The 16489-nt window shown below is 47.2% G+C and overlaps 1 protein-coding gene across 1 annotated transcript in view; it reads left to right on the forward strand.

The window, feature by feature from the left end:
* The window catches only part of CIB4 (calcium and integrin binding family member 4), a 41425-nt gene extending 29552 nt beyond the window's left edge, over positions 1-11873 (forward strand). Inside the window, exons 2-4 of the mRNA XM_015429790.1 lie at positions 10017-10158; positions 11365-11474; positions 11781-11873. Coding sequence (XP_015285276.1) covers positions 10017-10158; positions 11365-11474; positions 11781-11873 — 345 coding nt within the window. The remainder of the gene's footprint in view (positions 1-10016; positions 10159-11364; positions 11475-11780) is intronic.
* The last annotated feature ends 4616 nt before the right edge of the window (positions 11874-16489 follow it).

The raw sequence follows: 16489 nt of genomic DNA on the forward strand, positions 1-16489 counted from the left end.
CCATCTTGGACATGCTATTTTGAAAGGGGAGGCAGGCAGTTCGCAAGTGGCTATTCCTCCAGGCAATAAACTGTCCCCGTGGTGATCAGGCCCTGAGCAGCAGGAGACACAGAGGCAAGACCTCAGAACTTGGAAGGGAAGCTGGGAGTCCTGATCCCCTCGGCAGGGAATTTCTACAAAGGTCAGGTGGTGGTGGCAGGTTATTGGAGAGAGAGAAAAGCCTCTCTAGGTGTTGAGAAAAACCTTGGAGGGCAGGATGGGCCTGCAGGCCAGAGCAAGCACATCCTGCCATATAGGCCATAATAAATATAAGGGGTAAGAGAGTCAGCTCTGTGTAATGGTTAAGAGTGTTGGACTATGATCTGGGAGACCCAAGACCCCCACCCTGCCATGGAAGCTGACTGGGTGACCAGTTACGCTTAGGGATGCCAGCTCATCTCCAGACTACAGAAATTAGTTCCCCAGAAAAAATGGATGCTTTGGAGGGTGGACTCTGTGGCATTGTACCCCACTGAGGTCCTTGTCCTCCCCTCTCCACCCTCAAATCTCCAATAGTTTCCCAACCGGAGCTAGCAACCCTAGTCCCCCTGCTAGTGGCTGGGGGGGGACACCTGGCAACCCTAAGTATACTCCGAAAGCCAAGCCAAACTCACAAGATTGTAGTTGTGAGGATGAAATAGAGGGGGAAATGTTGTACGCTGCTTTTGGTTCCCTGTGAGGAGAAAAGTGGGCTATAAATACATAATTCTTAAATAAATGCCTTACATAATTTCTGAAATTCTCAGTCAGTTAGGTCATACTTTATTTTAGAGGATGGGTTTCTTTTTTTTAAAAAAAAAACAGCCCACAAAACCCATGTCTAGTGTTAAGAGTTGTAACTTGTCATCCTTCCTTCCCCAAAAAGGAGAGCTAAGAGAAGCTAAGAAAATATTTCCAGCTACTTATAACATGCCATGAAAAATCAGGCATGACAGAACACCATCAGACTATCAGCATCAAAATCCACATCGAATCATCCCTCATAAAATTAAGTCATAAACACCGACCTGAGGGCAAATGTCCTCCCTTACCTCCTAACAAGGTAACTGTGGTGGACTTTGGCAGGCTTCCACTTCACTTGACCTCTGAGTTGGCAAATCTCTGTGTTCCTTTTTTTAAGGGAAGAGCAAATGTTCCCTCTTTCACGTACACATGAAGACATGAAGCTGCTTTATACAGAGTTAGACCCTTGGTCTATCAAGGTCAATACTATCTAATCTGACTCAGAACAGTTCTCCAGGGTCTCGGGCTGGGGACCTTCACATCACTGACTACCTGCTCCTTTTAACTGGAGGTAGCACAGCAGGGAGTGAACCTGGGACCTTCTGCACGCCGCGCTGATGCTCTGCCAGTGAGTCACAGGCCCGGTCCTTGACATGAACACCTGAAGCTGCCTTATACTGAATCAGAACCTTGGTCTATTAAGGTCAATATTGTCTACTCTGACTGGCAGCAGCTCTCCAGGGTTTTAGGCACAGACCTGCTACTCAACCCTTTGTGCTGACCTAGATGGACCAATGCTGTGACTCCATGTAAGGCAGCTTCAGTTTTATTGAAGGACCCTAATTCCCAGAGCTGCACCTTGGTATTCTCTGAGATGTCACATGTGATGTTTCTGGGGCACACTGAAGGCTAGCATTATACTGTCCTTTTTAAAAAAAACAACCCTGTTTGATTAGACAAATGTTGTCGACTAATGATCAGGTATTTAAAGCATTAATTCCTCAGAGAAATGAAAGGCAAAACTCGCCAAACAAGAATCCAGCTCCAGAGAACCCTTCAAGTGTTCTCTGCCTCTGCCTCTGCCTCTCTCTCTCTCATCAAGTCACAGCTAATTTATGGCGACCCTAGGGTTTTCAGGGCATGAGAGTTTCAGAGGTGGTTTGCCATTGCCTGCCTCTACCTCACAACCTTGGTATTCCTTTGTGGTCTCCCACCCTAGTACTAACCAGGGCCAACCCTGCTTAGCTTCCTAGATCTGGTGAGATTGGGCTAGTCTGAGCTATTCTTTAACTCTGTGCCGGCATCAAATCTCTATTTGCCAGTTTGGTGTCGTGGTTAAGTGCACGGACTCTAATCTCTAAAGAGAATTGTGGCCCTAGTTAGGTACCAACTACGTTGTAGTACACTGTAAACCGCTCTGAGACCCATTAGGGGTTATGGGCGGTATATAAATCCCATGTAAATAAAATAAATAAATAAATAATCTGGGAGAACCGGGTTTGATTCCCCACTCCTCCACTTGCACCTGACTGGATGACCTTGGGATAGCCGTAGTTCTGATAAGAGCTGTTCTTGAAAAAGAGCAGTTTCTGTCAGAGCTCTCTCAGCCCCCCCCACCTCACAGGGTGTCGGTTGTGGGGAGGGGAAGGGAAAGGAGTTTGTACGCCGCTCTGAGACACCTTTGGGTAGTGAAGGGCGGGGTATAAATCCAATCTCCTCCTCCTCCTCCTCCTCTTCTTCTTCGCATATTTTAGTGTTGTGTGAATTTTTAGCATCAGAAACGTACAAGCTGAAGAAGAACAATTATTTTTAAGTTCAAATGCTCTTAACCTATTTATAAAGGAACATTTTCTTTAAATCAATAACAACTACGTTATCCCTTTCAGTGCATAATTATAGTAGCAGTGTGTGTGTGTATATAGGTGCATATGCACACGTATCCGAGGTCACTTGAGTATGGTAAGTGTGATAGTGACCTTGAAAAATCCTTCCTGACCAAGGGGGAGTTGTGAGTGGGCAGAGCTGGGCAGGACAGTAGAATTTATTGTGTTTTTGGGAGGCACTGGCAGCCACGCATTTAGAAAACAACAACCACAAGCAGCAGTGTTCCTGTTCTAAAACCAAGATCTCATTCTTCACACGGAAACTGCCATATCATAAGGTCTGTGTTTTGAATAATTTGTAGGTGTAGGTGGATCAAATAATTAGGTGGGATGCTAAAACCACCTGACTGGGGAAGTTAGGGAATGTGGCTCAGTCAAGAAGTTTGCAGGCCAGATGGTGCCAGCTCCTAAACCAGGGGGTGCACACAAGCCACCCCCACCCATAGGGCTGGGGAATAAGGGACCTTACTTTATGCCAGGGCTATCAAATGACCCCCCCATGTTCCAACAAAGTAAATTCAGGCTGCTGTTTACACAAAGACAGTTTTTCACTCCATAGAATATTTGATTCAATATTTATAGACTGTGTGAGAGCCAGGACAGTGTAGTGTTCATAGCATTGGACTAGGATGTGGCAGACCTGAGTTCAAATGGAGGAGGAGGAGGTCAGTGTGGAGTATGGGTTAGAGTCTCGGACTAGGAGCTGGGAGACCCGGATTCAGACCTCCACTCTGCCATAGGAGCTCACTGGGTGACCTCAGGCCAGTCACTCTCTGTCAGCCTCAACTGCCTCACAACATGATTGTGAGGAGAAAGTGGAGGAGGGGAGGACAGCACTTTGAGTCACCACCTGAGAGAACAGTGGGTACATAAAAATAAATAAATGTACACTGTTTTGAGCTCTGTGGAGGAAGGATGGGATACAAACGTGACTGATAGTTGATCAGGTTAATAAATGGCCCACCTACTTGAGATGCGGTGGCTCAAGTGGTTAAGACGCTGAACTGCAGGCTGTGGAAGGTCAGTAGTTCAGCAGTTCGAGACCCGGGTGCCGCATGATGGAGTGAGCTCCCATCTCTAGTTCCAGCTCCTGCCAACCTAGCAGTTCAAAAGCAAGAAATTGCAAGTAGATAAATAGGTACCACTTCGGTGGGAAGGCAACAGCGTTCCGTGCGCCTCGGTGTTTAGTCATGCCGGCCACATGACCACGGAAACGTCTTCGGACAGCGCTGGCTCTTCGGCTTTGAAACGGGGATGAGCACCACAACCCTAGAGTCGGACTTGACTGGCTTTCGAGCAAGGGAACCTTTACCTTTTACTAAACCCATGAAAAAATGCAGTTTTCAAGGTGGTACCAGTTTATAGAACATGGTCTCACTATGCAGGGTTTTGAAGAGCTTATTTATTTATTTATTTACTTCATTTATACCCCACCTTTCTCTCCAATGGGGACCCAAAGTGGCTTACCTTCTCCTATCCTCCATTTTATCCTCACAATAGCCCTGTGAGGTAGGTTAGGCTGAGAGCATGTGACCAACCCAAAGTCACCCAGCAAGCTTCTGTGGCACGAGTGGGGATTCAAACCTGGGTCTCCCAAATCCTAGTCTGACGCACTTAACCACTGTGCCACTCTGGCTCTCCCAGAGCTGATGTTTTGCTGTTCAAGAGCAGCCTTCATGGCAGTTTGCTTCAACCAATGCCCTCAGCTCCTTGTGACAGTATCTATGTAATGATTTTTAATGAAAACATTTCTGGTACTGCATGTATTTTGGTGCAGATCTTTGACCATAATAAATAACTCAACTTCAGTTTTACTGTGACAGTAGAAAAGAGTCCAGAAGCACCTTAAAGACTAACAAAATTTGTGGTAGGGTAGGAGCTTTCATGAGTCACGGCTCACATCTTCAGAGACAGCTAGAATGCGAGTCTATGGGTGCATTCAGACGGGGCATTTTAGCCGGCATAAACTGCTCCGGTTGGAACTGGAGCAGTTTGATCCGGAAGAAACGCGATCGCACTTACCTCCTGACTGCGCAGCACATTGCGATATGCCTGTCCACACTTCAGGCACTCAGCAGAGCACGCCGGCGGGTTTTAAAAAATTTTTTTTTACACAGTTTGTGCATGCGCATAGGCAGGCTTCCTTATAATGAAGATCTTTGCGCAGGCGCAGAACAAGCCAACCCGGAAAGCATGCCTTGAAGCGAAGATGTCCCTTTACATTTTTACTCTGAAACTGGCCTCCGTGAGGTCCCGGACTCGTCTAAAGCCTTACACTACCCCCCCCCCCCTGTTTTACAAACACCGGGGTGAAGCTTTGCCCAAGCGCACATCGAGGAAATTTTTTTTAAAATGGCGGCCGAAAAGTGGAAGCCTTGGGTTTCTGAACGGAAGTGGCTAGACACCGGCGGAGAGCGATCAGACGGGGATAATGCGGTTGGAACCGGGGCACTCAGGATACCACCACTTGGGGACCTAGTAGTAGAATATAATGGTTTAAAGCTGTTTGCAACGGTTAGGGACGGAAGGCAGATGTTCGCCGTGTGATTGCCCGTAAATACACCGATTCCAACCGACATCTATACCAGCGTAAATGCCCCGTCTGAATGCACCCTATATGTCCTATATATGGGAAAGTGGAGTGATTTCAGATGCCAAATGACATTAGCAGGCAAATGACAATAGCAGGTGTGATTGGATTAGGTGTGATATGCAGAGAGGTAGGAGGCATGGAGAAATCAGCACTGGTAATGAAACCTAGGTCTTGATACAGTCCAGGTGGATGCGTTGTCTTGAGTTTCATTATCAGATATAATTCAGCAGTCACTCTTTCTAATCTCCCTTTGAAATTCCTTTGTAAGATAATTGCTACTTTTAGGTCAGCAACTGAATGTCCTGGAAGGTTAAAATGTCCCCCCACTGGTTTTTGAATGTTGTGGTTTCTGATGCCAGACTTATGTCCATTAATTCTTTGTCAAAGGGACTGGCCTGTTTGTCCAATGTAGAGGGTGGGAGGGCATTGCTGACACATGATGGCATAAATCATATTAGAGGATGAGCAGAGGGTATGGCTGATGTTGCTAGGATCTATATGAGAGCAAAGTTGGCATCTTGGTTTGTTGCAGGCCTCGGTACCAGAGTCCACATTACTGTTAAGTACTTGATCATTGTGGATGAAAAGTTGTTTTAGGTTAGCAGGCTGTCTGTAAGCAAGAAAAGGTCGGGGGGCCCAATGCCTGTGTGAGGGAAGTGTCACTGTCCAGCATGGGTTGTAGGGTATTAATAATGCGTTGAACTGGCTTGAGTTGTGAGCTGTAGGTAACCACCAGTGGTGTTCTGTTGTTGTTTTCTTTGGGCTTGTCTTGTAGCAAGCTGTTCCCTGTGACAGCAGATGAAGTAACACCTTCAATCTGCACCTGAGTATCGGTGAACACAAGGCAATGGAGGAGAGTGCCTATTGCTTATTGTGTGTCTATCGTAAGGTCCCTTGCAAACTGCCCCCAGGGAAAATATTCCATCAAGGTCAGTATTGTCTACTCAGACTGGCAGCGGCTTCCCAGTGTCTCAGGCAGAGGTCTTTCACATCACCTACTGCCTGGTCCTTTTAGCTGGAGATGTAGGGGATTGAACCTTGTATCTTCTGCATGCCGAGCAGATGTTTACCCCTGAGCAACAGCCCCTCCCTGAATGTGTTAACGTGTACAGAAACGTCTTCAGACAATTGTGCATCTTACCGAAATGATCACCTGAGATATGAAGCTCAAAGGGTGACCTTGAGCTAGTCATTCTGCCTAATCTCTGTATGTTAAGTGCGGACAAGTTGCTTCTGACTAATGGCAACCCTTTGAATTAATGACCTCCAAAATATCCTGTTGCTAATTAACCTTGCTCGGGTCTTTCCGTCTGAGGGCCACAGCTTCCTTTGTAGAGTCAATCCATCTCATGTTGGGTCTCCTTTCTTCCTGATGCCTTCAACTTTTCCTAACATTATCGTCTTTTCTTTGGTCTTCTGATAATGTGACCAAAGTACGATAGCCTCAGTTTAGTCATTTTAGCTTCTAGGGAGAGTTCAGGGTTGATTTCATCTAGAACCCACTTACTTGTCTTTTTGGCAGCCCACGGTATCCACAAAACTCTCCTCCAACCCGACGCTTCAAATGAAGCAACTTTCTTCCTGTCAGCTTTCTTTGTTGCTTAATCTACTATCAAAAAAAGGGGGGGGAATCACCTCATCTACAAAACACCATCCTGAGCTCCCTTGGAAGAAGAGTAGGATAAAAATGTGGTGAGTGAGCACATTTCCTCTCTGCTAGTTTCACCTCTGGCATTGGAACCCCTGAGAAAAGGGCCTGGGGGGAGAAGGCCGAGGGCACGGGGGATTTTGCACCCCCAAACCATGCACTTCTTTCGCTTTTAAGATTAGATGAACCCACTCTTTCAATTAAAAAAAACATGGAGGAATTTGTGGGAGTTTGCTTGCTTTACACTCAGATTTATGTTAGGGTGATAAAGAGTTAGGCCTTTGGCAAAAGAAAGAACAAAATTTAACTCCATGCAGATGTAACTCCATACAAAAATCAGCGAGGAAGCAAAAACTTCTTCTGGAATTAAAACAATCGCTTTGCCTGCAGCCACACATGCGAAATAATCCACTTTCAATCCACTTTTAGTTGGAAAGTGGATTGAAAATGGATTGAAAGTGGATTATTTAGTCACATAGGGGTGTCAAACATAAGGCCCGGGGGCCAGAACCAGCCCATTCAAAGGTCTTACGCAGCCCACGAGCAACTAGTGCAAGGGAGGGAACAGGAGACTGTTTGGGGGGAGTGGGCAGAGCCACTCCGATTGTGGCTTCAGCATGGCAGGACAACCTCGTCTGCAGCAGTCAGGCAGCGTGAGAGCATCTGCCCAGTGCTGCCTCACTGGCTCTCCAGTCTGCCCTTGTGGGTTTTCCTTTGCGCACCCCCCTCCCAGCCCATGGGGCCTTGCAGTGAGGCTATACCAACTCGGAGCTTTCCAGCTACTATCCTTTATATGCTTTATATCTCTGGGACCTGGCATTACCTTTTATGGCACACATGGCCCGGCCCAACAAAGTGACATTTATGTAGGGTTGCCAAGTGTTACCTTCCTCCGCAGCGGGGGACTCCTGGGCTGATCACGGAGTGCGCGCATCGCATCCACATCACCAGGAAGTGACGTGACGATGCCGGGCACGCTGGGGGCGGGGCCATGACCATCCAAGGGGAAACCATAGAGTTTTCCCTCGGATGACCGTGGCCCCACCCCCAGTGTGGCCGGCGCCGTCACGTCACTTCCTAGTGACGGGCACGTCGGGGGCGGAGTCCCCCCCGGGCCCCAATCCGGCGGCGGTGGGGAACAGGCCTCTGGGGCGGGGGGTTCCCCGCCCCCCGGAGGGACTTGGCAAGCCTACATTTATGTCAGATCTGGCCCTTGTAACAACTGAGTTTGACGCCTCTGATTTAGTGTGTGTGATCGCAAACTTATTTAGGTATGCCAGTTTGTTTCTCTTCAAATTCAAAAAGTCCTGATGATCTTCTCTCATGGTAGGGCTGCCTCTGTTATTAATTAATTACTGGGATCCCACAAAATATCTCCACTGGCAGAAAGGATTTCCAGTCCAAGGAGAAATTTCTCTGCACCAGCCTCATTTAAATAAACGGGAGCAGGGCTCTCCTTGCACATCTTCTTTTAATTTCAGTCAAGGATTGTGTGATGGAACTTCTCCCTGGACTGTGATTTAAGTGTGTGTGTACACGAGAGAGAGAGAGAGAGAGAGAGAGAGAGAGAGAGAGAGAGAGAGACACATATTTTCAGGAGAGAGAGAGAGAGAGAGAGAGACTCATATTTTCAGTCTTGGACATTATTGCATTGTCCTGGGCTGGCCTTGGTCGTTGAAAACCTCTTCTACTGCTTAACAAGATTGATCAGGAATCCATTCTTTCAAATTTAAAATCTGTTAATCAACCGCTGTTTTCAAAAGGACACTGTATAGACAGGGTAAGAGCGCCTGCATCAAAGATGATCCAGTTACCTTTCTTGGAAATGTAATAAGCTTTTTGTGAGCATTACATGTTAGATTGAGGTCCTGCTGCCATCCTGTGGCAGAAGGGGGCAATTGCAGTCTATTGGAAGATGAAGAAGACTCCAGGCAGCAGGAGGTATATAGCCCTTGCTGATTCTCTGCTCCCAAATGTGGCCTCCTAAAGCTCCTTTAGCCTAGACATATTTGTGTGTAATACATAGTGGGGATATGTGTTTAAAATGGGATTGTAAAAGCTACCTCTGCTAGAATGCCTAGTCTGTCTCTCTTCACTATGATCCATCATCGGGGGGGGGGGGGGAATACAAATGTTGTAACGTGCAAACATCATGAAGGCTTCCATTTGTTACCCAGGATTGGCAATGGGGTGGTAGTGTTTTCGCCTACCTTACACTGGAGCAGGGGAACAACGGGTAGGGGCGTGGCTGTTAAATAGGTTGGTCACTTTGGCAGAATAGGGCAGAGATAAGGAAGTGGAAAATGGTGAGCACCTTAAGCCGTCCCGTGTTTTGGGAACTGGGGGGGACTTCAGGAATGGTCTGCGGGCTAAGGCCCTGGGTGCCTCTTGGGTAAGCTCCTCTCTGCAAGCTGTAGGGTTTCAGGGGTAGGCGCTCCTGGGAGGCTACCTGTGGCTGGGCTGCTGGTCGCAAGCCAGATTAATGGCCCAAGACCGGGGCTGGTGGCTCGCCCACATATCAGACAAGGAGGCTGGTCAGCCTGACACCTGCCTTGTCTGTTCCGCTACCTAGGAAATGCTCCCTTCCCGGTTGCTGTTAATATATTGTATATAGTTAATAAAGTGGCCCTTGTTTGATCCAAACTGTTGTCCGTCTCGTTATTCCGGCTGTGGGGGCAAGTGTCATATGTTAAAATAGTCTCAGAACGGGTGTCATGACGAACACTGAAAGCAGAGAACGAGGGGGAAACAACATCAGAACCAGCTGTTGCCATATATATTTTCTTTATTTCACATTTATTTACAACATTTATATGCCTGCCTTACACCACCTAATGAAGCAATTTCATCTAATTTTTTTAAAAATAAAATCTTGTCCTTCCTCTGTGAAGTTTAGGTAGCAAACACACTCTCCTTTCTCACATTCGGGATGGTCAGCCAGCCGCCGTAACAACATTATATCATGAGAGAGGGTTTTTTCCGGTAACTACTGTGCCACCTTGTTCAAGTGAGAATTACCTGACTCTATCAAGAGGAGCCATAGTCTCATCAGACAGAAGCAAAGGGAAGAAGTTCTTTATTGTCAGGAAGTAAGGAACTATTATCACCACACTCTCCTCTTTTCACTCAGGTCAACCCATTCAGGGACAGAATCTGCAAGGTGTTCTCCACAGACGGCTACTTCACATTTGAGGACATCCTTGGGATGGCATCTGTCTTCAGTGACCTGGCATGTCCCATCCTTAAGATAGAGTATGCTTTCCGGATATACGGTATGATGTTCCCCTCAACTGTGTTTCTCAGGCAGGACCCAAGAAGCGGTAGAGCTCTAGAAGTCAGGAGGGAGCCTTTGGCTCAGCAGGTGCTGTCAAACAGCAGAGGTACAGGACAGACTGCGCAAGAGTGGCCCCAGTGTTTTTTTTAGGCTCAGGGCCCCAACGTCAACCTGAACCAAAAGCAGAGGTGAGCTCGCTTGCTGAAGTCGAAAGAGGAAGTCTCTGGATGAAGAAATAGAGAATAGAATGGAAGAGGCTGTTGGAAGTTCACCAAAGATGGAGAGAGGCCATAATCGAGTGGTAGATCATATGCTTTGCATGCAGACAATTCTAGGTCCCTTGTGACTCAGTTGAAAAGAAACCTAGTTATAAGGATGCGGCACATTTTGTGGTGAAACTGTTTGGCAGCCAAACATACTGTGTTCGACACTCACTGTCACATCATGAGCCGCACAGAAATTTGTTCAGCTGCCTGATGAGAAGTGGCGAACAGGTGGTGAGCCCAACTGGCAAGCCCAACTAACCCAGTTGGCAGGCATGGGGTTGAACCTGGACCACATCCTCCCCCACTAAACTATGGCCCCTCATCATCTTTCTCACGATCTACCCTTCTGCCTATTTGTTATCATACCATCCACAAACAATTATTGTGACAGCTTAATCCACAAATCATCTCATTTTCACATCAACTTTTGTGGTCTTTGCATGTACATTATTCCAATAGACAATGTGCATGTAAAATGTAATGCCAATCAACTGAGACACGAATAATGTTGAAAACGCTATGCCTTGTACAGTGGAGAATCTGGTGTGTGGTGGTGGGGGGAATAGGAGATGACAGAATCACTAATTCAGTTGGCGCAAGTGAGTAGTGAAATAAAAAATGGGGGGGGGGGGTTATCCAAACAGAATGGATGCAGAATTCAAAATGCAACCTTTCCAGATGAAGCAGGGTACTTCTGATTACTAGGTGATGGGGAGGAATGGTAGGTAATGGTCCGTCAGCTCCACAGCCTGCTTGTGGACTTCTCAGAAGTAACTGGCCAGCCAGTGTGGGAGGAACAGTGGGGTGGACGGATCTTTGGTATGATCCTGAATGGCAGTTCTTAATGGATTGGGGTGGGGGGCTAACTGGGCTGCTGTTTTGCCTTACACCCTCCTGAATCCTCCCACCCCATCCCTCTATTGTGCATTCCCCACCAGATTTCAACGAGGACGGCTTCATCGATGAGGAAGACCTTCAAAATGTCATCCGTCGATTGCTCAACAGTGAAAACATCAGAGAGGAAGTGATTGTGTCCATGGCCAACCGTGTGCGTATCCCCATAGCAACCCCTTCCTTTTAGGAACTCTGCAGAGACTTCAAGGAAGAGGTCTGCTGCTGTGGCAAGTTCTGAGAAGGCCAGTCCATGGGATGAATATGAGCTACTAAAATCATGCTCCGGCAGGAAAGGCCAATGTAATCCTTGGCTTAACTGACAGAAGCCTGCGGTCTCAATTTAGGTGCCTGGTTCAGTGCCCAAAGGTTTCTCCTATGGGCTTCTTGTGTTGCCCTGGGTCAGTATGATCAGAGAGAATTCACTGGTCTGGATTAATGCATCCTTTTCTATTCCAAGTAGGTGCTGAAGGACGCTGACTTGGATAATGACAAAATGCTCTCTGCGACGGAGTTTGAACATGCCATGAACCTGTGTCCGGACTTCCTAGAGTAAGAACCGATTTCTAGGGCGCCAGACTTTGCCTGCTGCCCCACAAACTGCACCCGAGGCCTGGAATCCCTTATTCCTTTCTTAGCCTTGGAGTTTTGTATTTATGAGAGGGAGCGGTCAGCCAGAGATCTGTTCCAGAACAGGAATTCTGGGGGCCTTTTCATAGGTCCTTCCATAAAGTTACATGGATTACCTCTGTCTCAAGAACAGATTGGGTTGTCTTGATAGGAGGTGAAGCTGGCTTGTTCCAGTGGGAGCCCCTCCCAAAGCCCCCCTGGGAGCCAATCCCTGGCCAGCCAAATGCCAGTTTCAATAAGATGCCCCTGCATCTTGGGCTTTGGCCCGTCTCTGTGGTCCTAGCCCAGGAATCTAATGGACCTCTGCTCTCAGCTCCTTTAGGATCGACTTCTGATGAAGGGGAAGGCAGCATGAAAGATGCAGGCAGCTTGTGAGTGACGATGACAACATCAAATCCCCCACCAGCCTCCATGGGGATTTTAGTGAGGACCCCAGCCGACAAATCTATGTATTTTCCAGCAGATATAGGATTAAAAGGTGCTTCAAAATAAAGGAAAGAAGAGCCTGCCAGGTTCCTGGTTTTCATTTCCATAAAGGGTGGCCATGGTGAGTGGCACTGGGCAGGGACAGGAAGAGGACTGGCTGCAGGAAACCTTAGACCCAGGTCAGAGGGACAGCTGCTGCACTGGCCGATGGACTTCCCAATGGCAACCTTGGTCTGCATGGGCATGAGTGGATATGGCCACTTTTCTTTCTTTTTTAGTTTAGTATATTGCCTTTGGGAGGGAAGGTGGCATTGCACAGTCCAGTCTTGTCAGATCTTGGAAGCTAAGCTGGATGGGACACCATATAGGAAGACTCTGCAGAGGAAGGCAATAGCAATCCGCCTCTGCTTCCCGCCTGCCTTGAAAGCCTGATGGCAAATATGTATGTATGTTGTCTTCAGAGCCATCCAAAAAGTATGGTGAATCAGGATGACTGTTCCAGGTCCTGCACTGGGGGTGGCCGGGCAGGCACTTCCTAGAAGATGCCACTGATTATCTAGGTGGCAGTGCCTGCATGAGACCAGTTGGCCAGATGGTCAGGGGTGTCTTGGGGTTGAAAGTGCACTTCAAGGAGGAGGAGGAGGAAGCAGAAGAAGTGGTAGTAATGGTAGTAGTAGTAGTAGTGGAGGAGGAGATTGGATTTATACCCCACCCTTCACTCAGAGTCTCAGAGCAGCTTACAATCTCCTTCTCTTCCTCTCACCACAACAGACACTCTGTGAAGTAGGTGGGAGGGTGAGAGAGCTCTGACTGAGAACTGCTCTTGAGAGAACAGCTCTAAGAGAACTGTCGTTTGTCCAAAGTCACCCAGCAGCTGCATGTGGAGAAGTGGGAATCAAACCCAGTTCTCCCAGATTAGAGTCTGCACTCCTAACCACTACACCAAAGTGGCTCACTCAGCCGCTAGGGGAGATAATGCAGCCCAGGTGACCAGGGGCATAGACTTTCAATTTTCCTGGGAGGTGGGTGGCAGGGGCTGGGTCAGAGGCATTGCTATGCTATGTCCTTAAAAGAACTGGGGCCCAGTGGCATCATAGAGAGGAGTCAGTGATGTCACAGGCCATTGTCACTATCTCTGTAGTGCAGCCATGTGGGATTTAGGGAGGGGCTCCCCAGAAATTTAGGGGGGCCTGGGAACCCCTCGATCTTCCCCCCCAGCAATGCCCCTGGGCTGGGCTAAACCCAGGAAAAGGTGGGAGTTGGCCAGTGGTTATAGTGGTATCTCAGCAGTCTCCTGCTGTGTCCTGTTTTTGAAATTCACTTTTAGAATAGTCACTTTGAGATCTGCAAATATACATACCATGTGCATTGGAAAAACTGATGGTCACAAATTTGGCAGTAAGAGAGGCAACACAGAAAAGCCTGTAGGGGAACATTTTAAAGTTTTCCTGGACATTCATTTACAGGAGTCTTGTTTCTGCCTTATTCATACGGGTGACTTATGTACTGCAATTTACTAAACTGTGGCATCACAGATGCCTTCATTTGGTAAATGCAGGGCTGGAGTCTCTGAACAGGGCAAAATACAAAGCAGCTGAGTAAAAAAGGAAATACAAACAAACAACAGAGCGACCAGCACTTATTCAGAAAATGGTGTTTTGGCTGCTCAGAATTTTTTTTAAATCTCTTTTTAAAAATGTAATTTATTTCATGTATATTCCACTTTTCTTCTTCACAAGAATAATAATAAGAATTGATTCTCATACCCACTTTTCTCTACCCTAGTAAAGGTAAAGGTTCCCTTGCTCAAAAGCCAGTTGAATCCGACTCTAGGGTTGCGGTGCTCATCTCCGTTTCAAAGCCGAAGAGCCAGCGCTGTCCGAAGATGTTTCCGTGGTCATGTGGCCGGCATGACTAAACACATCTTGGTTAAACACCCTAAGGAGTCTCAAAAGTTACTTACAATTGCCTTCCTTTCCTTTCCCCACAACAGACACCTTGTGAGGTAGATGGGGCCGAGAGAGCTCTGAGAGAACTGTGACTGGCCTGAGGTTACCCAGAAGGCTTCAGGTGGAGGAGGACTGGGGAATTAAACCCAGCTCTCCAGGTTAGAGTCTGCTGCTCTCTTAATCACCACACCATGCTGGCTCTCAGAAGTGTTAAGAATGGATAAAATCATACAATATGCAAACTAAACACAAACACATATAAACCAAACTTATTTACACATTTATTTATTTCTAATTTTGGTTACAGATTCAAATAGCAGCATTCAGGGCAGGAGATGGGCAGGTAGCAACCAAAACAAGTAGTTGCCTATCCCCAGCCGGACAAAAAAAGCACCAGTGCAAACCACAGCACCACAAGACTGCTTGTGCACAGTTCCCCCTTCCAGCTTCAATGGCAGCCAGTTGTATACAAGCATCTCCAGGCCAAGCCCCACCCCCACCCCGTTTGCTAACGAGTCTTATGTACATAACAAGCTGGCCACTGGAAAGCCAAAGGAGGTGGATGCCAGCATGCAGGCACTGGAAACAGGAAGTGCCAGCTTCCAATTAGTAAAGGTTTCCCTTGCTCGAAAGCCAGTCGAATCCAACTCTGCCTATCCCCGACTCCAAGCCGAAGAGCCAGTGCTGTCCGAAGACATTTCCGTGGTCATGTGGCCAGCATGACTAAACGCTGAGGTGTACGGAACGCTGTTACCTTCCCACCGAAGCGGTACCTATTTCTCTACTTGCAATTTCTTGCTTTCAAACTGCTAGGTTGGCAGGAGCTGGGGCCAGAAATGGGAGGTTACTCTGTCACGTGGCACTAGGGTCTCGAACTGCCAAACTATTGACCTTCCAGTCTGCAGTTCAGCATCTTAACCACAGGGGGAACTTCAACACTATATTAACATGATCAGAACATTCTTTCAGGCTGAAGGATACACTCCACAACACTGGGAAATACTACTGGCTGACACAAGATCATAGAGTATGCATGGGCAATAAGGAATCATCTTGCTCTTGTTGCTTGTTCTTCAACATTTCAGCCACAACTGGTGGGCTCTCCTCCTTTGGAGGTTTTTAAACAGGCTGACTCTGTGAACTTAGGCAGATCAGGTGCTTTCTTACACCCCCAGGGAAATACTGATCACCACTTTGGGGTCAGGAAGCAATTTTTCTCCAGGCCAGTTTGGCCAGGGATCCTGGAGATTTGTGTCATCTTCTGGGTGTGGAACAGGGGTCACTGGGGGTGTGGAGGGGGAGGTATTTGTGAATTTCCTGCATTGTGCAGGGGGTTGGACTAGATGACCCTGGAGATCCCTTCCAACTCTACGATTCTATGATTCTCTATGATTCTATGAACTCTTAATTCCTCACACAATGAAACTGCTTTAGCAGACTGGACCCCACCCTCTCCACTTCAAGTGCGCCACAAAGTCTTGTTTGCTTTATGAGGCAAGCATAAGACATTTTACAAGATTGTTCTCCTCTAGTCCATTTTTTCCTCACAACCACCCTGTGAGGTAGGTTAGGCTGAGAATGTGTGACTGGCCCAGGGTCACCCAGAAGCTTTCATGGCAGAACCATGCTGTTTGAAGAGCACATTGTTTGTGGGAATGTCTGGATGTACATTTATACTGATTGATGCCCAGAGACCACTACGGTGGAGCATCCAAAGTCCAGATCATTCATAGTGTTGAATGAAGGCATGCATAGTTGTGAGAACTGTGTACTGTGAACACTGGCTTGGATCTCATGGAAGATTTCTGTGTGCAGGACGGTCTTTATGCAAGCAGAAGCACTAAAATTGTTCTTCAGTGTCTGTCTGAGTGAATGTGGTTGTCGTTCCTGCTGTCTTTTCTGCCTACGCAAAACGTAGCACAAGCCATTTCTACTGGTGCAATTTCAAAAACCAATAAAATGATGCAAACCACCTACCTCGCAGGGTTGTTGTGAGGATAAAATGGAGGAGAGGAGAATCTTGTAAGCTGCTTTGGGTCCCCACTGGGGAGAGAGGCAGGGTAGCAATGAAGTAAGTAAGTAAATAAATAATAAATATGTTGTATCTTGAGTTGCTCTACATCCGTATTGTTGTTTTGTCAAAAATTATATTTAAATTGTGATGTGT

Source organism: Gekko japonicus, unplaced genomic scaffold (assembly GCF_001447785.1).
Source record: "Gekko japonicus isolate JY-2015 unplaced genomic scaffold, Gekko_japonicus_V1.1 scaffold977, whole genome shotgun sequence".
NCBI lineage: Eukaryota > Metazoa > Chordata > Lepidosauria > Squamata > Gekkonidae > Gekko > Gekko japonicus.